The sequence below is a fragment of the Vulpes lagopus genome, chromosome 10, assembly GCF_018345385.1.
Source record: "Vulpes lagopus strain Blue_001 chromosome 10, ASM1834538v1, whole genome shotgun sequence".
Lineage (NCBI taxonomy): Eukaryota > Metazoa > Chordata > Mammalia > Carnivora > Canidae > Vulpes > Vulpes lagopus.
This window is the reverse complement of record NC_054833.1, coordinates 107390310-107414258: the sequence shown is the minus strand read 5'-3', so window position 1 is coordinate 107414258 and position 23949 is coordinate 107390310. Positions and strand designations below refer to the sequence as shown.

At 43.3% G+C, this 23949-nt stretch overlaps 2 protein-coding genes across 3 annotated transcripts in view; both read left to right on the top strand.

Annotated features, from left to right (window-relative positions):
- TANGO6 (transport and golgi organization 6 homolog) overlaps positions 1-22990 on the top strand; it is a 202862-nt gene extending 179872 nt beyond the window's left edge. The window contains exon 18 of one of the 2 annotated variants that reach the window (XM_041769887.1): positions 20988-22990. In XM_041769887.1, coding sequence (XP_041625821.1) covers positions 20988-21164 — 177 coding nt within the window. In that variant the 3' untranslated portion in view covers positions 21165-22990. The remainder of the gene's footprint in view (positions 1-20987) is intronic. The other variant, XM_041769888.1, reaches the window with a different exon arrangement.
- The window catches only part of HAS3 (hyaluronan synthase 3), a 28228-nt gene continuing 26087 nt past the window's right edge, over positions 21809-23949 (top strand). Inside the window, exon 1 of the mRNA XM_041769892.1 lies at positions 21809-21839. The gene's annotated coding sequence lies outside the window, so the exon portion shown is untranslated. The remainder of the gene's footprint in view (positions 21840-23949) is intronic.

Here is a 23949-nt window from a genome sequence, read left to right as displayed (position 1 = left end):
TGAGAAGGCCTGCAGCAAAGAAATCTAACAGTTTCCTCAACTCAATTTATTGAGGAACCCTTTCTTCATTACAAGCATGCCAAGTAATAATGTTCCGTGGAACAGACTTTGGGAAATAATCCAACTGTCTTATTTTATGAATGAGGAAATAAAGTCCATGAAAAGACAGTGGTTATAAGTTTCCAGAGCTAATGCCAGGAAGAACTAGTACTCATTTCCAGTTGTTGCTGGTAGCTTACATTGGCCTAGTGCTAATAAAAGAATAGCATCTCCTCCTCTTCCTTTTACTTAATTCACTCATTCACCTGGAACAAGGTTCATCTTATTCTCCACGGTGTCTTGGGTGACATCATAAAGGGAGTAAAAGTTAAGCACCAGATTTGGAAATATCTACTGTCAGCTCCCTTTCTCTATATCAGATATAACACACTTTTAAAAAAAAAAATTGTATTTAAATTCAATTAATTAACATATAGTATATTTTTGGTTTCAGAGGTAGAGGTCAGTGATGTATCATTCTTATATAACACCCAGTGCTCATTACATCACGTGCCCTCTTTAATGCCCATCACCCAGATCCCCCACCCACCCATCCCCCTCCCCTCCAGCGACCTTCAGTTTGTTTCCTATGATTAAGAGACTCTTAAGGTTTGTCTCCCTCTCTGATTTTGTCATTTTATTTTTTCCTCTCTTCCTCTATGATCCTGTTTTCCAACACACTTTTATTATAACAAATATTTCGGTGTTTCCCCTTTATTCTCCTGAAATGAAATGTATAGCTTAACCTACGTGTACATTTTTTAAAACATTATAATGTCCTAACTTTAATGTAAAGAAAAAATAAAAAGATAGTCGTTTATACTAGAATAACATAATTTTAATACATAAATGTCTAGTAGCTCTAAGATATAATGAACTATTTGGTTGTTCTTATATGTAGATTCATCACAAATGTAACACCTACCAATAGAAAATCATACAGATATCTTACATTAGCAGCCTAGAAGTATTTTGTGGAGCTTGATTGTCCAAAAGAGTAAACTACTCTGTATAAAATTCTAAACAAATGAAAATATTATCTTTTCTTAGTTTATATGGTAGTTGCAATCCTGAAAAATTCAGTATATATTGAAACTCTGAAAATACTTGGAGCAATTGCCCTGTGATAGCACTTACATCTAAGTGCTTTACATTAATTAATTCACTTCATCTTCATTATCCATTGAGGTATGATTAATATCCCCATTTTACACATAAAGAAACTAAGCCAGAGAAGGTAAGTCACTTCTCCAACAACTAGTAAGTGGCAGAGCAGTGGTAGATGAACCCTGGCAGCATGGCTCCAGGACTCAGTGTTCTCTGAAGAACTGAGACCAAGCCATGTGGGCATTTTCTGCACACATCATGGCTAACAGAAGGCTGCTTCAGATCCTGAAAACCTGATACCTGAAAAGAAAACAGGCCAGACTACCTCCTGACAGCTTGTTTACTGTCTGCCCTGGAGAAGGATGGAACAGCTAGAGGAGAGTGTTTGGGGCTGGCCTTGGCCCCAGGTGCCCTGACCTCCCAGGACAGGAAACAAGCCTGGCTTCCTTGCACTCTACCTCACGTTCCACTACCTCTTGCCAAAAGTTCAGGCCAAGCACAGACTACACCATCCAGCAACTTCCCGTGATATACATAGAACTGAGATCAGCAGGGAGCAGACCCAACATGCTTAGGGCTAGTGGGCTGGGAAGTGAGGCTTCTGGGACTTTCCTTCTGCCCCACAGCCTGATCAGAATCGATTCTTCCTCTGAGAGTCACGTGGGCCTCTGGGTTGTGATCAGAAGTGGGTTGCCCACTTTTCTCTGCTCCATCCTCTGAAAGGGTGGAGTTCTGACTCAGTGTACCTTGGGGTGACGTGAAATGACAAGATTGATGCTCTAGGGTCTGTCCCAGCTCATTACTCATCACCCCACAGTTTGTTTGCTCTTATAGCAACTTGGCTCTAAATAAATTGCATGTTCTCGGAGGTTTAGTATTTAATAATAATATAACATTTATCAAGGGCTTATTGTATGCCAGGCAAAGCACCAAGGTTTTCACATTTACGAGCTTGTGGAATCCTCCTAACAACCCTGTGAAATAAATATTTAGCTTATTAACTCTATTTACAGTTAAGAAAATTGAGGCCCAAAATGTTTTACATTTAAATGCACAGGTCAGGGACACCTGGGTGGCTCAGCGGTTGAGCGTCTGCCTTTGACTCAGGGCGTGATCCCAGGGTCCCAGGATCGAGTCCCACATCGGGCTCCCTGCATGGAGCCTGCTTCTCCTTCTGCCTGTGTCTGCCTCTCTCTGTGTGTCTCTCATGAATAAATAAATAAAATCTTAAAAAATAAATAAATAAATGCACAGGTTAAACCAGCAGGAAGTAGAACTGAATGCAGACCCAGGCTGCCTTACTGCCCCCTTGGCTGTTGAGACAGAACTAATAAGAACAGGGCTGAGATGATACTTGAGGAAAGGGTGAACTGTTACAGGTACATTGGGACAAACTCTCGTTCTTAGGACTTCTGTTTCCTTAACCCTGCACTTTGTTCCACTCTAATTCTCTAGAGTCGACAGGTACGTGGTCAGTCAGCATGGCAAGGAAACTGCAACTGGAGAGGTCTTTCCAAATGCAGAGCTGCTGAAGTCCAGTACTCAGCTCACATTTTTACCCTGGCCCGTGAGATAAAGCCCAGGCTCCTTCACATGACACACAAGGCCCTTTATGCTCTGGATCCTCCCCCCACCCCAACTTTTCTATTTCTTCCCTTTCCATCCTTCTCCTCAGATGCCCTGACAACCTCATACCAGCCCCAGATCATCTGCATACTGCTTTTTGCCTCCACATCTTAGTCCCTACTATTTCTTTTTTATTATCATTAAAGATTTTATTTATTTATTTGAGAGAGCACATGCAGGGGGAAAAGGCAAAGGGATAGGGAGAAGCAGGCTCCCCGCTGAGCAGTCTCTACTATTTCTTATGCCTCGAATGCTTTCTTTTCCCCTCACCTGTCCATCGGATAAGCTTGTATTCATCCTTTAGGACTGTACTTAAATTTTACACTCTTTGTGAAAAGTCTTTCCTGATTGCTCAGGTAAAATTAGTAATCACAGGGCACCTGGGTGGCACAGTCGGTTAAGTGGCCAGACTCTTAGTTTTGGGTCGTGAGATGGAGCCTGGGCAGGCTCTTCACTCAGCAAGGAGTCTGCTTAAGACTCTGTCCCTCTGCCCCACTCCCACACACTCTCTCTCTCTCTCAAGTAAATAAATAAATATTTTTTAAAGGTTAGTAATCACTTCTCTAGGCTCTGCAGTACTTTACATATCAGCTCTGGACTAGAGTAGATATTGGAATGATTTGTTCATGTCTGATGTCAATAGGGGACTGCAAGCCCCTGGACACACCAGTCCCTTTTTTTTTTTTTTAAATTGTGGTAAAAGATACATAAGACAGAATTGACCATCTTAACCCTTTTTTAAGTGTACAGTTCAGTAGCTTTAAATATATTCACACTGCTGTGCAACCAGCACTGCCACCCATCCGTTGGAACTCTTTTCATCTTTCGAAACTGAAATTGCACCCATTAAACCCTAACTATTTCTCCTCCCTCAGCCCTTGGCAACCACCATTCTCTCTGTCTCTGTGAATTTGACTACCCATTCCATTCACTTTCCTTTTCCCAAATCTTACACATTGCTTTGCACAAAATAAGTGCTTGATGCATATTTGTTGAGTGCATGAAATATTTTCTTCAAGAGGCATGGAACACATCTCTTACATCTCTTTCCACCTGCCTTTATGATAAATAGATTCCTAGATCCTAACCTGGAAATCCCAGAATTCCAAAGTCCAGGTTTCCCCAAGAACAGAAGTTGTACAAACAAGTTCTTGCTAGGAGGGAATTTTGCCTCCTTTTACAGAGAAACGCCTAACGTTTTCTTCGCAGTTGGGTTGCAGACATGCTGTCCCCAGATAGGCAAGGAGAAGGTCCTGAGGCAGAGTGACAGGATGGGATATTAATGTGCAGCCAGAACCTTCTGCATTTCAGAACTTGGCTTCTACACACACACACACACACACACACACACACACACACACCATAGATATACACTATACAGCAGTGTGTGTATGTGTGTGTGTATCTGTCAAAGTCAAAATTTGAACACATGTATTTCCTTTAATTCCTCCTATCTGGGCAGAGGTTTCTGCCATCATTCCAGCTAACCCAGCAATGGAGGCAGCTGCATTTATTTTATCCTTTCGTTTTCTTAAAGAAAACCTGTTGGTAGCTTCTAACTTTCTCTGTCTTCAGAATCGCACTTCATATACACGTTTAAGAACAAATTTTTTAAATATTTTGGAAAAAAGATGCGGTGCCAATTTGTGGATCAAAATGATTTTTTTTAAGATTTATTTATTTATTCATGATAGACATAGAGAGAGAGAGAGAGAGAGAGAGAGAGAGAGAGAGAGAGAAGCAGGCTCCATGCTGGGAGCCCGACGTGGGACTCGATCCCGGGACTCCAGGATCGCGCCCTGGGCCAAAGGCAGGCGCTAAACCACTGAGCCACCCAGGGATCCCCAATCAAAATTATTTTGATGGGCACCTGGCTGGCTCAGTCAGTGGAGTGTAAGACTCTTGATCTTGGGGTTGTAGGTTCAAGCCCCATGTTGGGTGTAGAGATGACTTATTTTTTCTAAGGTTTTATTTATTTATTTGAGAGTGTGTGTGTGAGAGAGAGAGAGAGAGAGAGAGAGAGAGAAAGCACAAGAGGAAGGAGGGGCAGAGGGAGTGGAAGAAGCAGACTCCTCATGGAGCAGGGAGCCCAATGCAGGACTCAATCCCAGGACCCTGAGATCATGGCCTGAGCCCAAGGCAGATGATTAACTGACTGAGCCATCCAGGTGCCTCTGTAGGGATTACTTTAAAAATAAAATCTTAAAAAAAAATTCTTTTGACCCCATCCCCTTTCTGGAAAATAAAAACCCGATTGTTGATAGTTAAGAAAATTCCAAGAAGTGTAATAGGTTATATCCAAATCACGTCACCCTTGTTCCTGGCACTTAGATTTTTCCCAGGCAGTGTTATTACTTTCAAAACTGTGGCATAAAAAAAAAAAAAAAAAACTGTGGCATAACTCTTAGTCTCCTACCCAGTGTTTTTTCCTAACCTCCCACACTACTGCATCCTGGATGCTTATTAGAGTCACCTGGGGAGCATAAAAACTGTAAAAATAAATTAAAACATTTTTTTAAAAAGCCCTGAGTTCCAACCCCTGTGATTCTGATTCTTAGTTGTGAGGTGGGGGCCCAGGCCTATTACACATTGTCTAGGGGATTATAATATGCAGCAGGATGGAGAACCACTACCTAGAATGACAGTGTTGCTCAAAGTCTGGGCTCTGTAGCCATACTTTGGTGTGGGTGGCCAGGTTCCTTTTTCTGGTCTAGTCTGTGCCACGTACATATTAGTACATAGTGTAAATCCTGCCAGGGCCTCTGATGTGTCAGTGACTGGTTTTCTCTGGCCTTTGGGCTGATTGTATGACCTTTTTGTTCCTGAAGCATCTTGCCCAGAGCCTAGTATTCCCCTGAGCAGATGCCCTCAGGAGACTGAGCTTTCCTTCCCATCTGGGCAACTCAAGCTAGGCCTGAAGCTGTGTGACCTGGGTGAGCCTGGAGTGGTGCAGGATGCCCTAAAGCAAACTGGTGCCCTAAACGAACCCCAAACCTTATGGTCAGCCAGGAGCCTGGTTACAGCTCCCCCTCCTCCCTGCCCGACTCCATCCAGATAAACAGTGTTGATGGTGTGGGGAAAAGGTCACATTTTCTCCACAGCTTCCTCTTGAATATTGGATTTCCTAGTAATTGCACATGTTTAAAAGCAAGGTTTTCAGAGCTAGACTTCACAGATGCAGGTTTGGATTCTAGCTGTGTCCTTGAGCAAATCACTGAAACCACTCTAAATCACCTTTCCTTAATTTGTCTGGTTTGTTTGTTTGTTTTTAAAGATTTTATTTATTTATTCGTGAGAGACTACAGAGAGAGCCAGAGACATAGGCAGAGGGAGTAGCAGGCTCCCTGCGGGGAGCCTGATGTGGGACTTGATCCCAGGACCCCGGGATCACACCCTGAGCCAAAGGCAGATGCTCAAACACTGAGCCACCCAGGTGTCCCTGTTTGTATGTTTAAGTAGGCTCCACGCCCAGTGTGGGGTTTGAACCCATGACCCTGAGATCAGGACCTGAGCTGAAATCAAGAGCCGAATGCTCAACCGAGCCACCAGGCGCCGTCCGCTACCCCGTAACTTGTAAACTGGGCCTAATAACACCTACCTCATAGGATTAAATGAGATGATGTGTGCGACGAGCTTATTAGCACAGCGACTGAAACGTAGTAAACAGTAAACGTCCTGAGCCTTTTGCAGGCACCATCTAATCCCCCGTGGGAGGCGTTAGGCCAGGAGGCGCCAGGAGGCGCCAGGAGGGAATAGGCCTGGACTCCTCCGGCAGGATGTCTGCGTGGGGAGCCTCCGAGGCCAGGGAAGTGGAGCCCTTTCCCCACCTGAGGTCACAGTACGGTTGAAAGCTGGGATTGGAATCACCTTTTAAGGACAAAGCTCCCGATCTCCTCTCCCACAGGCCGCAGCCCGCTGCCTTTGCACACACTCCGGCCATTTTTCCTGTCTTCTTTGTTCTATTTCCGTGCGTGTGGGGGTGAAGGAAAGCTGCTGCCTTCCTCGGGCTGCTATTTAAAGACTCTGAAAGACGGCGCCACGGTTGCTCCTAGCGCCACCGCAGTGCGGCTCCTGGCCCGCTCCTGGCCCCGGCGCGAGCTGGCTGCGGCGCCTCCGCCTCGGTGGGGCCCTCCCTGGTGGGCAGGCCGCAGCCTCGGCTCGCCGGGAGCACGCGCCGAGGATCCCGTAGGTAAGTGCGGTCACCTACTTGCTGTGTAGGCCTCCTGAGCTGTCGCCGCTGCGGGGGCTTAGCCGTAGTGGCCGTCTCCATCTTTGTCCCTAAACCGCCAACCTGTCTGTGTTCCTGTAGCATTTCTGGCACTTGACCAGTTAAAATTTTTCTCCCCGTTCTTCCATGAAAACCACGTGTGATCCGCTCTGCACTCGAGACACCCTCCCTATTTAACAGCCAGACACAATCCAGAAAGGGTAAAAATGCCACGTATCGCTAGGTCTAGCAGAGAAAAAATACTTTGGAAACAAAAAGGGTTTTGAAAAGGATTGATAATAACGCTACCCTGGACTTCAGCACGTTTGAGATTCTCTGTCAGGCGCAGATAGAAATCTCTTAGATATTAGTAATCCTGTCGTTCTTGGCCGACTCTCCCATCGCCCAGCCTTTCTATTTGAATCAGCCTAATTTCTTTTTCATACACCCATCAAAGTGAAGGTTTGGGTTTTATCAGCAAAGCATTTATTTTTCTTCAGGCCACAGCTCCCTGAATGAGGCCCAAACTGTCTCCCTCCATTCTGCTCCTCCAATTTGTTTCCTGCCCATTATCTTAGAGAGGCTGCTCCCCCCCCCCCCCCCCCCCCCCCAGAGACCTGCTCCTGCCTGCTTGCCCAGCGAGCTCCTTCTGCTGCCCCCAGCCCGGTGGAATAGCACAGTCTGTGTTCCCAACCGCCAGGGACCGGCTCTGGCCCTGATTCTGCACTGAATCTCTTTACCCCCTCTCACACCTTTTCTTCTAAGTCCTCTCCGTTTATTCATAGTCTTCCTATCTTTTTTTTTTTTTTTTTTTTTTTTTGCCTCTCCTCTCTCTCTTTCATTTTCAGAGCCATGCCTTTCCCCTCATCTTCTTAGCCCCGTGGTGGTAAACCCAATTATTTCAATGTTGGAGTAATAATAGCAACAATACCTTGAGTTATATATCCCCTGGCTTATCATAGCAGAGTACTCTCCCATGCATTATCTCTTTTGATCCCACAATCAACCTGTAGGGTAGGCAGAGTGCTTTATGCTTCCTACTTCGGCAGAGGGAAAATAACCACTTCGAGAGGCAGAAATAACGTAGTAGTTAATAAAGAACATTGGTTCCAGGTGAGGCTGCCAGGGTTTGAATCCTGGCTCTGCCTATTACTAGCACTGTGGCCTAGGGCAAACTGGAATAATAATGGTACCTCTCTCACCGTGGTGTTGTGAGGATTAAGTGAGTTACTGTAGATAAGATGCCTAGAACCTACCTGGCACATAACAGGTTTTATGTTAGGATTAGCTATTGTTATTATATATATTCGTTCATTTATTTGTCAAAAATATACTACACGCCAGAGCTACCACATGCCATGCTCTGTCCTAGGCCTCACCGATAGAAGAGTAACAAGAAGGGCACAGAGATTACCGTAGGAGTGGGGGAGACTGACAAACCAACCCCCACTTATTTAGCAGTCATCATATGCAAGTCTTTGTGCTTGGATCTTTATAGACATTAACTCTCATTCTTACAACATCCTTAGAAGGTGGCAGTACTATCCCCATTTTACAGATGAGATCACTGGTGTTCTTTTTTTTTTTTAATATTTTATTTATTTATTCATGAGAGACACAGAAAGAGGCAGAGACACACAGGCAGAGGGAGAAGCAGGCTCCATGCAGGGAGCCCGACATGGGACTCGATCCTGGGTCTCTAGGATTACGCCCTGGGCTGCAGGCGGCACTAAACCGCTGTGCCACGGGGGCTGACCCTCAGATCACTGGTGTTCTGAGAGCTGAAGTCATTTGCTCAAGATTCCCTGGCTAGGGATAGAGAACACCATTATTTGCCACACTCGATTCACCTGCCACCAGGCCATTAGGTTCAGCTCTGTGTGTCTGTCTCCCTACTCTGGAGGTGAGCTCCTGAAGGATGGGCACAGGTCCTCCTTACCCAGAATGCTTAGCAGAGCCTCCTGCACAGGGTTTGGGAAAAGGTGGCTGCATTGTACTCTGTTGATCCTTAACCCTACACTTAGTCCCATCTATTCACTCTCATTGCCCTCAGCCACCAAGTCATACACTGGTCTTAACATGGAGGCTCAGTGGTCAAAATGAGGACCCTTAGTAGATGGCCTGTGGCCTCCTGACAGATTCATACTACACCAAATGCTCTATTCCAGCATGTTATAAACAGAAACAGTAAGATTCTGGGGGCTTCTTCTGGGCCTCAATCTAGAGAATCTTTTTTGCCTGCCAGGCCAGTTTCCACCACTAACGCCAGTCTCCACCACCCCACCCCACCCCCATTCTCCTGTCTGCCCCTACTTTCTATCTCAATGTCTAACTTCCCTGTTTCTGTCCTTGTGCCCAATTATTTATTAGCCACAAAGAAGTCACAACTGGCCCGTGATAGGATTGGACAAAATTGAGCTTTCTTTCTCATCTTTTTTTTTTTTTTTGCCTTTTGTTGGTTCTATGGGAAGATTTTTCTGAGAACAGCTAGGGTATCCTAGCATTTAACTTTTTTATCCTTTTATATTTAGCAACCCATTTTTCCCTTAAATATTAAGAAATTGGGATCCCTGGGTGGCGCAGTGGTTTGGCGCCTGCCTTTGGCCCAGGGCGCGATCCTGGAGACCAGGGATCGAATCCCACGTCAGGCTCCCGGTGCATGGAGCCTGCTTCTCCCTCTGCCTGTGTCTCTGCCTCTCTCTCTATCTCTCTGTGACTATCATAAATAAATAAAAATTAAAAAAAATTTTTTTTAAATATTAAGAAATTATAGATGGAAAATCCTCTGCTAGATAGCCTCTTTCAATAGTTATTTCTGTAAATGTCTTACTTGTGACCATTTGTGTTGTCTTATTGATCCCACATGATCACAAAAGGATAGTAGTTTCATCCACCTAAGTTCTACTTGTAAAATCACCTTGATAAATGATTTTTAAAATATTAAAATAGGGCTGCCTGGCTGACTCAGTTGGAAGAGTAAGAGTACACAACTCTTTTTTTTTTTTTAGGATTTTATTTATTTATTCATAAGAGACACAGAGAGAGAGTCAGAGACATAGGAAAAGGGAGAAATAGGCTCCCTGCAGGGAACCTGATGCCGGACTCAATCCCAGGACCCCAGGATCATGCCCTGAGCCAAAGGCAGACGTTCAACCACTTACCCACCCAGGCGTCCCAAGAGTACACAACTCTTGATCTTGGGTCTTGAGTTTGAGCCCCACATTGTGTGTAGAGACTACTTAAAAATAAATAAAAGAAACTTTTAAAAATACTAAAAAAAATATTTGAAAACTGTAAATGAATCTACTAATTACTAAATGTCTTTACTGATGGAGCTTGTGTCAGGTAGTTTTTGACTAAAGACTTTTTTTCCTCTTTCAGTATTGTGTTTCGGTTATATTGCTTTTACAATCATGTGGTTATGTTGCTTTTATAATCAAATAAATACATTTAGGAATTATAAAGAAGAAAGATATTTGCCATTTATTCTTTTGATCTCAACTCAAAGATAAAACAACTGCTTCTAGGATGTTCCAGGTCAAGCTCATTGAAAGAACCAAACACTGTTTTCCTGCTTTTCCATTGAAAGTGCACCTGTGTGCCCAAGGCAGTCTTTTGCTCACAGCATTTCCTTATTTATGCCCTGCCTCATGTGCTTTTTTCTTCTTAGAAAGGAAGAAGAAAAATTGTCTTTATTTTCAGATGACATGGCTTTGTATGTAAAAATTCCTAAAGACTCAGCCAAATTTTGGTTGGATCTAAATCAATAATCAAAGTTACAGGATACAGGGATGCCTGGGTTGCTCAGCCGTTTGGCGCCTGCCTTTGACCTGGGGCGTGATCCCGGGGTTCCAGGATCGAGTCCCACATTGGGCTCCCTGCAGGGAGACTGCTTCTCCCTCTGCCTGTGTCTCTGCCTCTCTCTCTCTCTCTCTCTCTCTGTGTATGTCTCTCATGAATAAATAAATAAAATCTTTGAAAAAAGTTATAGGATACAAAATTAACATACAAAATCAATAATGTTTCTATATACTAACAACGAATTTTCTGAAAAATAAACTCATCCCATTTAGAATGGCATCAAAAACGATAAAATACTTAGGAATAAAGTTAACTAAGGAGATGAAACATCTCTATCCTGAAAAATGTAAGATACTAATGCAAGAAATCAAAGATGATAGAAATAAGTGGAAAAATATCCCACCTTTGTGGACTGGAAAAATTAATATTGCTAAAATGTCAATACTACCAAATGCCATCTATAGAATCAATGCAGTCCCTCTCAAGAGTCCAGTGGCATTTTTTAAGGGTACTCTTTTTATTTTTAAATTTAAATTCAATTAATTAACATATATTATTAGTTTCAGAGGTAGAGGTCAGTGATTCATCCGTCTTATATAACACCCAGTGCTCATTACATCATATGCTCTCCTTAATGTCCATCACCCAGTTACCCCTTCCCTCCAGCAATCCTGTTTGTTTCCTATGATTAAGAGTCTCTTATAGTTTGTCTCCCTCTCTGATTTCATCTTTTTTTTTCTCTCTTCCCTATGATTCTGTTTTGTTTCTTAAATTCCACATATGAGTGAGATCATATAATTGTCTTTCTCTCATTGACCTATTTCCCTGAGCACAATACCCTCTAGTTCCATTAGTTCTATCCACATCATTGCAAATGGCAAGATTTCTTTTCTTTTTTTTTTTTTTTTTGGCTGATTAGTATTCCACTGTATATGTATACCACATCTTCTTTATCCATTCATTTACTGGTGGACAGATGGCTCTTTCTGTAGTTTGTCTATTGTGGACATTGCTGCTGTGAAAATTAGGGTGTGGGTGCCCCTTCACATTACTACAGTTGGCTCTTTGGGGTAAACACCTAGTAGTGCAATTACTGGGTGGTAGGGTAGCTCTATTTTCAACTTTCTGAGGATCCTCCATACTGTTTTCCAGAGTGGCTGCACCAGCTTTCATTCCTCATCTGGTTTTTTCTAAGCCGTTTCTTTTTTTTTTTTCTTTTTAAGATTTTATTTATTCATGAGAGACACAGAGAGAAAGGCAGAGACATAGGCAGAGGGAGAAACAGGCTTCCTGCAGGGAGCCCAATGCAAGACTTGATCCCCAGGCCTCAGGATCAGACCTGAGCGGAAGGCAGACACTCAACCACTGAGCCACCCAGGTGTCCCTTCTAAGCCGGTTCTAACCCTAAAGACTGGCAGTGTTCCTGAAGCATCAGCCTTGTGTGCTTCAAGGAAAGGAACTGGCGCCTGGAGAGGAAGGGGGAGGAGAGGAGAGGAAGAGAGAGAGAGAGAGAGCCTGTGTGTGTGTGTGTGTGTGTGTGTGTTGTAGAGGCCACTTGTAGGCAACAGACTTGAGCAGTGGATACCTAAGGTAAAAGGGCCCACAGTGACCACTGGGTTGAATGCAAGCAGGCTATTAGACAATCCACCTCAAAATATCCATAAGCGCGAGGTGGCCAGTGGGCTACCTACAACCCAGCATAGGTACCATAAAAGGAAAATTTCATATGTTCCCGTACCTCCTCTCTTCTCTCCTCAACTACAGCCTCCTACCACTGCCTCCTAGCAGCAGTCTCTGCTTTGCTATCCTGCCCATTTCTTCCTTGCAGTTTATTCAATAAACTTCTATCTCTTTTGTTCTACCTTGGGTGAATTCTTTCACCACCTGCATGTGGGCCTTCACCCAATTGGGACCCACCATGTGTGTATGTGTGTGCATGTGCATGCATGTGTTTTTGTATGTGTGTGTTGACTGCGAGCTCTAAATTATTTTAAGACAACACCTGAACCCCACCCCTTTCCAAAGAGTTTTCAGACTAAGAATCTGTGTACTGCTTTAAGATACCCCTGGCCTAAGAGCTTCTCAGGTGATGAAAATGTTTCTTTCAACCACCAGCTACAAAAAACTAAGCCAGATCTCCTCTGGATAAGATGCACCCACCCCACACACACCTGTGTCCCCTTTGCATTTCCCTAGAGTCGTTGGGCCTCCATGCGGAGGGTGGGGAATGAAGAGCAGGGCAGGTGTTGTTGAACTCTTAATGAAAGGTTTCCTCCGTGGGATTGCCTATATCCTGCCCACCACAGTGGCTCCTGTGAGTAACTTTACCTTTGAACTCTCCTTGTCTTCAACCCGTGATCCGTGGGATTTGGTGACAATCCCCGGCTGTCAGGAAGCTTTGATCCTTGGGGAGTCCAGAGGAAGTCCTGTGATGTGTGGGATCCCCAGTGTTACAGGGATTGGGAAGAAGCCTTTCCAAGGTGGGTTGCTAAAATAGACCCCTTAATTAAGGAGCCTTTGCCTAACACTCAGTTACCCAAAAAAGGAGATCCGGTAACTGATAACAAGGAACTCAGTGCCCCTCGAGCATGAAGTGGTGTTTGCACAAGCATTGTTGTTATTTTAAGGACACACAGTGCCAAAGGGAGAATTCCTACCCACACCAGGAAGAAGCAGAGTACCTTAGCAGAACAGAATGCCTTAGAACCTCTCTTTTTAACAAGTAAAAGCTAACCTTATTTTGAGTGTTAGGAGGCTCTAGCAAAAATTCTCAAAGAGATTTCTGAGTAGGTGAAAGATTCCTCTAGAAGAAGAAGAAAAAAGATGACCTTGTAATAAACAGTGGGAACCCTAGAATTTCTATATAAGAGACACTTCAGGCTGAAAGCCATTGGAAGGAGTGTCAGGAGACTTGTCTTTACACTGTGTTCACATAATAAGCAGGCCAGGTTTGCTTAGAATCTGCATTTATTGGAGGTGGCTTGAGGCTGAGGGTACTTGCTAAAGCTTCCCCAAGCCATTCCATGGTGCTACCCTTTGTTACAAATAAAAGTCAGAGTGAAGCCCCTATCATATGGTAGGCAAATCTTCTCCCTCTACCCACCTTCACAGGCAGAAATCCCTTCCTTTGCTTCCACAGAAGTGTGGAGCTTACCACTTTGAGAGGAGATCATACTCTCTAGTGTGTGTGTCTGCCTCCCCGCTAGGCTGTAGCTGCCAGAGGGTAGGGTTTGTGCATTATTCATGCTTTTATCACCAGCACACTGCCTGGGCACGAAGTAGGCCCTTAATAATGATTATTGGATGAGTGAGTAATCATGAGGCAGTAGCTCTGGGGAGTCATCCTCTTTCGGGAATCATCTCTCCTTTTTACACTGCTAGCCTTGAGGAAAGAGAGGTTACCAAAGGGCAGTGGGGACAGCCCCCCCCTCCCCTGCCTAGTCAGCATCAGATGCTCTTGTGTAGGAGACCCACTCCTATTACATCTCAGCAGCTCCCTGAGAAAACCTGGAAATAGCTGCCCCATATATGGGACAGCATCTCTATGAGGTTTGCCCAGAGTATTTAGGCACATTATGTGGGGGCACTGGGCAGGGAGCATTGAGAGTTACCTGCAGGGTCAACTGCATAGTATGTGGGGCCCAGTGCAGAATGAAAATGTGGGATCCCTGGTTCAAAAAAATAAGGAAAACATGCTGTTAATGGTATATAAAGTCTTTTTCCTTTCTTTGACAATTTTTCTCACCCTCAACTTGTCGTGTGTTTTTTTTTTTTGTCATGTGTTTATTTGCTATTAATGTTCTAAGTAGAGAAAATTTTAAATGTGAAATTATTAGCATGAATTTTACAGTTCATTTTTATACTGTGCAAAGATAGTTGTAAATGCAGATATAAGATCATTTAACTCACGGGGCACCTGGGTGGTTGAGCTTCTGACTCTTGGTTTCGGCTCAGGTCATGATCTCAGGGTCATGAGATTGAGCCCTGCGTTGGGCTCCACACTCAGCACAGAGTCTACTTGGGATTCTTTCCCCCTTCCTCTTCCTCCCCCTCTGTCCCTTCCCCCTCACCCATCCACCCCTGCTCCAGTGTGCGCATGCACTTTCTCTCTCCCAAATAAATAAATAAAACCTTTGAAGAAAAGAGCATTTAACTCATATGTGGAATCACCAAAATTATGCAAATTGTATTCTGTAGTTTATACGTGCATATGTATTTCCTTTTTAGCAGAACAGTGAAACTGCACAAAGCTAGCTCAACTGCTTTTATTTCACTTCTTAATATGTGCACATTCTGCCAATAGTCTTTACCTTCAGTTTACTGGTGAATAAGAAAGGACTGAAAGGAACAAGAACTGCATATTGTCCTATTTCCTGTATATCATCAATTTCAGAATAAATGGTTGGCTAAACATAAAGGATATTATGGGGTACCTTACTAATCCATGTTTCTTAGAAAGCCATTGCCTTCTTTCTGCATTGGAAGCAAGTTCTGGTTGGAATGGAAAGTACGGCCTCTCTGGGCTATCAGTGCTTCCATTTGTTCACTTGTGAATATAACAAACATGCTGCCCTTTTACTGGCTTTGTCTTGCTGAACCCCACACGTTGTGGGCCCATCAGAATTCTGTGCTCATGTGGCATGGAATCACTTGCAAAGAATGGTGGACAAATGTGTCGGGCATATTGTGTTCCCCTGTGCTTCATTTACAAAATACACATCCAAAGATAAAATTATTAAGAATTTTAAGACAACAATAGCAGATCATTGAACCTAGCATGTGGCCCTTCTTGACTGGGGGACCTACTGTGACTACACAGGTCACACACCCATGTAGGGAGCCTGGTTGTTTGGCATTTCTTAGAATTTTTAGTTTTTACCAAGTGAGAAACTGGTCAGCAGTAACATGCATACATGCCTTCTTTCATTCATAAATTTTTTAGGTCTCTGCCATGTGCCAATCACTATATGAGGCATTGGGACAACACCAGAATGAACAGGGCAAGATACGGCTTCAGTGTTGTCAACAGTATATGTGATGCAGTGAGGAAAACATAATTTTAATTACACAATAAATATTTAAATTACAAGTATGATATAAGTTACAAACAGAACTACAGGCAGAGTTAAAAGACTTACCTAGATGAGTTAGAGAAGGCATTCCTGAGGAAGGGGTATTTTAGGCTGTGGGTGAGCAGGTGTTGCTGGGTGAAGAGGAAGCAAAATAGTCTTCCAGGATGAGGGAACAGCATATGCAAAGGCCTTGCACTGGGAAGGAGCTTTGCTCAAAGAAAGAAAGCAAGCCCACCCCGCCAGCACACCTGGTACACAGGGAACAAGAGGGAGACTAGTGAGTGGCCTGGGGGCTTGTTTTATATGCCCCTTCTCCCCTACATTCTTCTTTCTACTCCCCATCATCCTTGCTCTTAAAGAATATCAGTGTATGGGGCAGCCCAGGTGGCTCAGCGGTTTAGTGCCGCCTTCAGCTCAGGGCGTGATCCTGGAGACCCGGGATTGAGTCCCATGTCAGGCTCCTGGCATGAAGCCTGCTTCTCCCTTTGCTTGTGTCTCTGCCCCCCCTCCCTCTGTCCCTCATGAATAAATAAATACAATTTTTTAAAAAAGAATATCAATGTATGGAAAAAGCTCTTTCTCTCTTCTTTAGCAAGTCCAAGATATGTGATGCTACACAGTTAGCATACTTGTGTGGAAAACTCAGGGGACTTCAAGCCCAGAGCATGTACAATTGACCCTTGAATGATGCAACAGTTAGGGATGCCCACACCCCACCCCCACCCTGGTGCAGTCAGAACTCCTCTTGTAGCTTTTGACTCCCCAGAGACTTAACTACTGATAGCTGTTGACCAGAAGCCTTACTGATAGTGTAAACAGTCTATTAATATATATTCTATATGTCATATATATTATATACTGTCTCCTTACAGTAAAGTACATTAGAATAAAGAAAATATTAGTAAGAAAATGATAATGAAGAGAAGATATATTTAAAGTACTGTATCAAAAATATCACATATAAATAGACCCACATAGTTCAGACTGTACTTGTTACGGTACATTTCCTATCATTTCTGTTCACCATCTCCAGTTCACTTCCTTTTCCTAAAATGTGACCTCTGTTTCCTATAACCTCTCTTTATACTCTTTCTGTGCTCTGTTAGGACACTTATTGTATTTTGTTTTGTATTCTTTATTTATGTGTATGACTTATCTTCCCTATCAGACAGTAAACCTTTAAAGTCAGGTTCTATACCTCTTCTACCTGTTTTTTTGTTTTTTTTGTTTTTTTTTTTTTTATTATTTATGATAGTCACAGAGAGAGAGAGAGAGGCAGAGACACAGGCAGAGGGAGAAGCAGGCTCCATGCACCGGGAGCCTGACGTGGGATTCGATCCCGGGTCTCCAGGATCGCGCCCTGGGCCAAAGGCAGGCGCCAAACCGCTGCGCCACCCAGGGATCCCTCTTCTACCTGTTAAATGGTGTTATGGAAAACCTTTGCCTAGTAGTTAATTCAGTCAAGCAAAAAGCTCATTTATTCTGTAGTAGGTAATATATTCATAAAATACAATATTAAAAAGTACAAGAGTACATAATTCCCTCATATCCCTCTCCAGTTACCTTCCCTAGAGACAACCAGGTGTTTTCTTTTTTGAAAGATTTTATTTATTTATTCATAAGAGACACAGAGAGAGAGGCAGAGACATAGGCGGAGGGAGAAGCAGGCTCCCTACTTCTCAAGCCCAATGTGGGACCTGATTCCTGGACCCCAGGATCATAACCCAAGCCAAAGGCAGATGCTCAACCACTACCCAGGTGCCCCAGCAGCCAGTTTTTTAATATATACATTTTAAAGACAGTCCATGTTTAGAGCACATAAGCTACTATGTATATTTATTACATGGTTTCTATGAAAAGCCACAAAAGGGAAAAAATGGATGAATGTCTACATGCTCCTATTCCATTTTTTCTGATCTTTCTCCATTTTTGGAAATTACACATTAGCATAAACTTCAGGATACAGCCAATGCTTGACATTCCAAGGTACTGAGAGGAGTGCCTGGTTGGCTCAGTCAGTAGAGCATGTGACTCTTACTCTCAGGGTCATGATTTCAGGCCCCATAAGGCCTACATTTATAAGTCAATCAATCAATCCATGAATCCTTAAAAAATAAAGTGGTGAGAAAAAATTTTAAAGACCATTTAAACCAATTATTGTCAGAGATGCTTGCATGTAGTGAAATAAACCCAACTTGATGCATGTCAGGTGGCATTATTAATAAATAAAGACAATACAGCATAGGATAGTGGTTAATGTTATAGGCCCTCTTCTAAGCAAAATACAAAATCCAGAAACCATAAAGGAAAAATTGATAAATTTAACTACATCAAAAATGCAGATTTCTCAAAAAAAAATGCAGATTTCTCTACTGGAAAAAAATTTCACAAAGCCAACTATGACAAATAATATTTGCAACTTATAAATGATAGACCTTTTTTTTATATACAAAGAGCTCTTACAAATCAGTATGGTAAATTTCAGTTACACTTAGGAGAAAAATATATAGTTTATGTATTTATTAGAAATATGCAAATTTAAAACATCCCTATGCTGTTTTTCACTTGGTGGATAAGTAGAGATAAACAATTTACAGTACGTATGTAGCAGTGATAAGAATATAGTGTCACATTGAATTGTAGATTATTTCAACTCTCTGGCCACATCTATCAAAATTTTGTATGTGTGTTACCTTTTGACCCAGCGATTCCATTTCTAGATATTTGTCCTGTAGATACACTTGTCTGTGTCTGCAGTGACTTAGGGAGTAGAGTGTTTATTGCAGCAGTATTTGCAATATCAAAAGATTTTTTTTAAATGAATTTCATTGGCAGATAAATAAATTGTGTGGCATTAGCCCTATGCAGCCAATTTTTTAAAAAAGTATTTCTGGGGGATGCCTGGGTGGCTCAGCGGTTGAGCGTCTGCCTTCACGCTCAGGGTGTGATCCCGGAGTTCTGGGATCGAATCCCACATCGGGCTCCTTGCAGGGAGCCTGCTTCTTCCTCTGCCTGTGTCTCTGCCTCTCTCGGTGTGTGTCTCTCATGAATAAACAAATAAAACATTTTTTTAAAAAAAGTATTTCTGTGTGTACCAATTATACAAAAGATCTTCAAAATAGGGGATCCCTGGGTGGCTCCGCGGTTTAGCGCCTGCCTTTGGCCCAGGGCGCGATCCTGGAGGCTCCGGATCAAGTCCCGCATCGGGCTCTCCTCATGGAGCCTGCTTCTCTCTCTGCCTCTCTCTCTCTCTCTCTCTATCATGAATAAATAAATAAAATCTTAAAAAAAAAAAGATCTTCAAAATAGAGTAAGTCAGTGGGAATGATGGCACATAACAGCATAAAATATAATTCTGTGGATTTAAAAAGGGTGGGGGGGAGGCACATACATGTATATGCTTACAAACACATAGAACATTTCTCACCATTAAGTGTGATATCCTCTGAGAAAGGAGACTAAGAGTCTGGAGTAGAAGAGAGACTTTTTTTTTAAGTAGGCTTTACACCCAGTGTGGGGCTTGAACTCATGACCCTGAAATCAAGACCTGAGCTAAGATCAAGAGTTGGACCCTTCACCGACTAAGGCACCCAGGCACCCCCGAGACTTCTTTTTTAATATGTACTTTTTTGTACTGTATTACATTTTCAATAAAAATAAATAAGAGAGACGCCTGGATGGCTCAGCAGTTGAACACCTGCCTTCGGCCCGGGGCGTGATGCTGGGGTCCCGGGATCGAGTCCCACGTTGGGCTCCCTGCCTGGAGCCTGCTTCTCCCTCTGCCTCTGCCTGTGTCTCTGTCTCTTATCTCTCATGAATAAATAAAATAAAATCTTTAAAAAAAAAAAAAAAAGATCTTTAAAAAAATAAATAAGGGATCCCTGGGTGGCTCAGCAGTTTAGCGCCTGCCTTTGGCCCAGGGCGTGATCCTGGAGTCCTGGGATTGTGTCCCACATTGGGCTCCCTGCATGGCGCCTGCTTCTCCCTCTGCCTGTCTCTGCCTCTCTCTCTTTGTGTCTTTCATGAAGAAATAAATAAATAAATAAAATCTTTTAAAAATAAATAAGGACTTTGGCTCTGGATGTTTAAAATCTGGCTCCCCCATTTTTTCCCTGTGTAATCTTGGGATGTTATATAACCCTCTGATCTATGTTCTCATCTGTAAAATGGGGCTAATAAGTATATGACTGGCATAAAAATTGGATAATATATGAAAAATACCTAATATGGTACCTGATCCAAAAATAGTTTTTGAGGCGAAAGAGCCCTAGACCAGAAGAAATTTCACAAGAAGCCACAGATAAGTCACGTGACCCCCTACAACCTGGTGTCTTCAGTCTCCAGTTTGGCGAGCTGATCCCTGAGACCTCTTACTCTGAGTTTCCCTGTTCTTTTGAAACCTGTTTCCTGCTAAAAGTTATAACTCCAGAGCCAGGTGGATTTTAGAGGAAATTAGGAGCTCCTGGGAGTAGGTGCTTTGGCACCCTCCCAGTTCCATACCAGAGCCTAAGATGAGAGCATCAGACGTGAAAGATGGGTGCGGCTCTATCTTACAGAGCCTTCCCTTGTTTCCTGTTGCAACGTTGCAATTGAAAAAAAAATTATAGTGACTTAAGGAAGGGCATGGAGATGGAACTGGGGTGGAAAATTTTTAAAGCAGTGGCAGGGAAAGGCATGCTTGCTGAAGAGATAGGTAGCCTCTGAGTCTCCTAATAAGATAGATTTCCGCAGATGGGTGTCCACAGAGCGTTCTGTGGGAGCTGGAGAGGAAGATGCTGGTAATTATGCTCTAGGAGTAACCCTATCTGGCACTAGGATCTCTCTGTGGTCCTGAGGTCTATGCCATGCTTTGGGACTGAAGGAAGGGGCCTGGGATCTATACTTTGGCCTGGGGATAAAGGAGTAGCAGCCCCCGTGGCTGGTATAGTTTGGTGTCAAGGGTCATGAGAAACCCAAAAGAAAGTCTATCTCAGTACAGCTACCCCTCCTTCCATCTGAGAAAGTCATTCAGAATCTTCTTCAGGGAGCCTGTGAGTTTCATCACAGAACTTTTCAGGCTGAAGAAGGTGGATGGGTTTTTCTGAGAAATTTTGGCACAGCAGACACATAATCATGACAGTGTCTCTCTCATACAGGTGCTGAGGGATGTCCTCAAGGATCTCTACCACCTGCTGAAACACGTGGTGCGTTTGGAGCCTGATGACGTGGCCAGGCTCCATGCCCAGCTGGCCCTTGAAGAGCTGGATGAGATTATGAGAAATTTCCTCTTCCCACCACAGAAGCTGGAGAAAAAGATTGTGGTCCTGCCATAGTCCTGGTTCAAAGGCCATCAAGGAGGCAGAGGACCAAGCAGGCAGAGCGATGCCCAAACCTTCCAGCAGGTGGCCCCACCGCCTCTTTGGTGCTGGCAATATGGCTGACCCTGGATGGCTTTGGGTCTCTGGTCACTTGTGTCTTCAGGCTGACCTTCCTAAAGCATCTATTTAGCCATCCTGCGTCCAGCCTGAAGCTTATGTTATTAGAAGAAAAAAGATGACAAATCTCACTTATCTGCACATTTTTCACTGTCCTGTAGCATTTAGAGAAGGAAGTCTACTTGATGGGAGTATATTTTTTAACTCAGCTGGTAGAATTTGACTAATTGACCGTTCTTTTATTGTGACTTGAGCTGAAGAGGTTGACCACCCTCCTGCGTGGCACATGTGCACATACCTTCCATGGTGAGATGATTCTTCCTTGTGCTAATGAGCAGACAGAGCTGGTCATCCTTGGCCTCGTGAGGCATATCAGAGTACGGAGATGCATCTGGAGGGAGGAAGGGGAAGCAAACTTACCAGAACATGCAAAATGGAATAAAATCATTTTGGCTAGAAAGAATAACGCTCTGAATCTGGTCTTCTCCTATTGAGATGGAAAGCTGTGGCATTGAGGAGGATTTGATCTCTGGAAAAGAGAGTCAAGCTGGTTGAATCTTCCAGAGATGAAGGGTAAGCCCTGTGTTTGTCCTCCTGGGTCATTTTCTTAGCTCCCTCTGCTGCTACTATTTTCATTAAGGCGCCCCGATTATAGGACAGAAGAGCCACAAACACCTCAGATGAGAGAGTTCTCTGCTCCTTTAGGGAGGAATGGTAGACAATGGGTTAATGGAATGAGCACTGAAAAGTGTGTAGTATAATGGTAACCTAAGTTTATTGAAATACTATCATATATAGCACCATGGGCTCCTCTTTCTTTATAGTTTGGCCTCTGAATTTTTATTGCAGCTAAAAGAGAAGACAGAGGGGTGCCTCAGTGGCTCAGTTGGTTAAGCATCTGCCTTCGGCTCAGGTCATGATCTCAGGGTCCTGGGATGGAGCCCTGTATCAGGCTCCATGCTCAGTGGGCAGTCTTCTCTCTCTGCCCCTCCTCCTCCTCGTTCTCTCTCTCTCTCTCAAATAAATAACATCTTCTAAAAGAGAGAGAAAGAGGTCAAAAAATAGAAATAGGCTGACTGCCTCAGACAAGCCTTCCCTGTTGTCAACTCCTTTACAAGGCTAACACAGCTGCTTGACCAATCCTAAGCATTGCAGGGTTAGGTACAGAATTCTGTCTCCACTCTCTGGGGTAACCAGGCCTAGGGCAACAAAACACAATTTCCCAAAACTCACAGGTACCCAAAGGAGCTATGTACAAGCATGCCTATTTGCCGATTAACAACAGGATGTTTGTCTCTGGCCAGATTACAGATGTGGTTCTTAGCTTAGAACCTTTGTGGTGGGCATTCCTTCCAAGTGGCCTTCTTACAGACACATATGGATCACAAGTTAGCTTAGTAAGCAAAGATTTAGAACAAAGGCAATTAGATGTTTTTAAGAAACATTATCATTTAGCTAGGGTAGCTGGCTACCAAAATGATTTTTGGCTACCAAAAATGATTTGTTTCCATTCTCCAAATGAAAATGTCTAGAAAATCAGGATCAGGGCTTTCAAATCAGAGAAGAATCTCCTTTGAATCAGCTGGATGTGCCCTAAAAATTCTTGTTTCTTGGCCTTCCTTTAACCAGACTCCATACAATATACTTCAGATCGTCAGATTGGATATATTAAATGATTGGATTAACTTACAACTTCATTTGCATTAAACACATCCCCTTCTGAAGATATGTCCTACTGGATCACCTTGATTAGACTGAGAAACTCTAGTGTCAAAACCTATTTTCTCTGGGGTACTTGGGTGGTCCTGTCAGTTGGGCCTTCAGCTCAAGTCATGATCCCAGGGTCCTAAGATCAAGCTCCATGTAGGGCTCCCTGCTCATCAGGAAGTTTGCTTCTCCCTCTCCCTCTGCCCCTTCCCCTTGCTGGTGCTCACTCTCTTTTTAAAAAGATTTTACTTATTTATTTGAGAGAGGGGAAGAGCCAGTGCAACCGCTGGGCCACCGTGGCTGCCCAATTGCCTCTTAATTTGAATTATTTGGCAAGTGGCTAATAGCATCTGTTCTTTATTGATTCTGATGGATTCCATTTAAGAGAGTAACTTTTTCTGACCTTATTACCAAATTCAAGGGAAAGACACTATAATGTAATCCTCCTAAATGTGACCAAAATATTAAAAGTTTCCAAATTTATATATATATTTTATTGTATATTTTTATATATTTATACACATATATGTATAATAATTTCTATCCATCCTTGGGAAAAAACATGAGAATTAAGAACTTCAGGATAGGGCAGCCCCCCGTGGCTCAGCGGTTTAGCGCCACCTTCAGACCAGGGCCTGATCCTGGAGACCCCGGATCAAGTCCCATGTTGGGCTCCCTGCATGGAGCCTGCTTCTCCCTCTGCCTGTGTCTCTGCTTCTCTCTCTCTCCTTCAGGATAAGGGCACCTGGCTGGCTCAGTCAGAGGGGCAATGACTCTTAATCTCAGGGTAATGAGTTTGAGCCCCATGTTGACTGTAGAGATTACTAAAAAAATAAGTAAACTTAAAAGAAGTTAAGGATAATAAAAACACAAAACTTAAAAAAAGAAAGAAAGAAAGAAAGAGGCACGTGGCAAGCAGGTGGCAGGAGTAATAGTGATGCCTCCGTCCCCAGGGCACATGAGTGTGTCTGGTTCC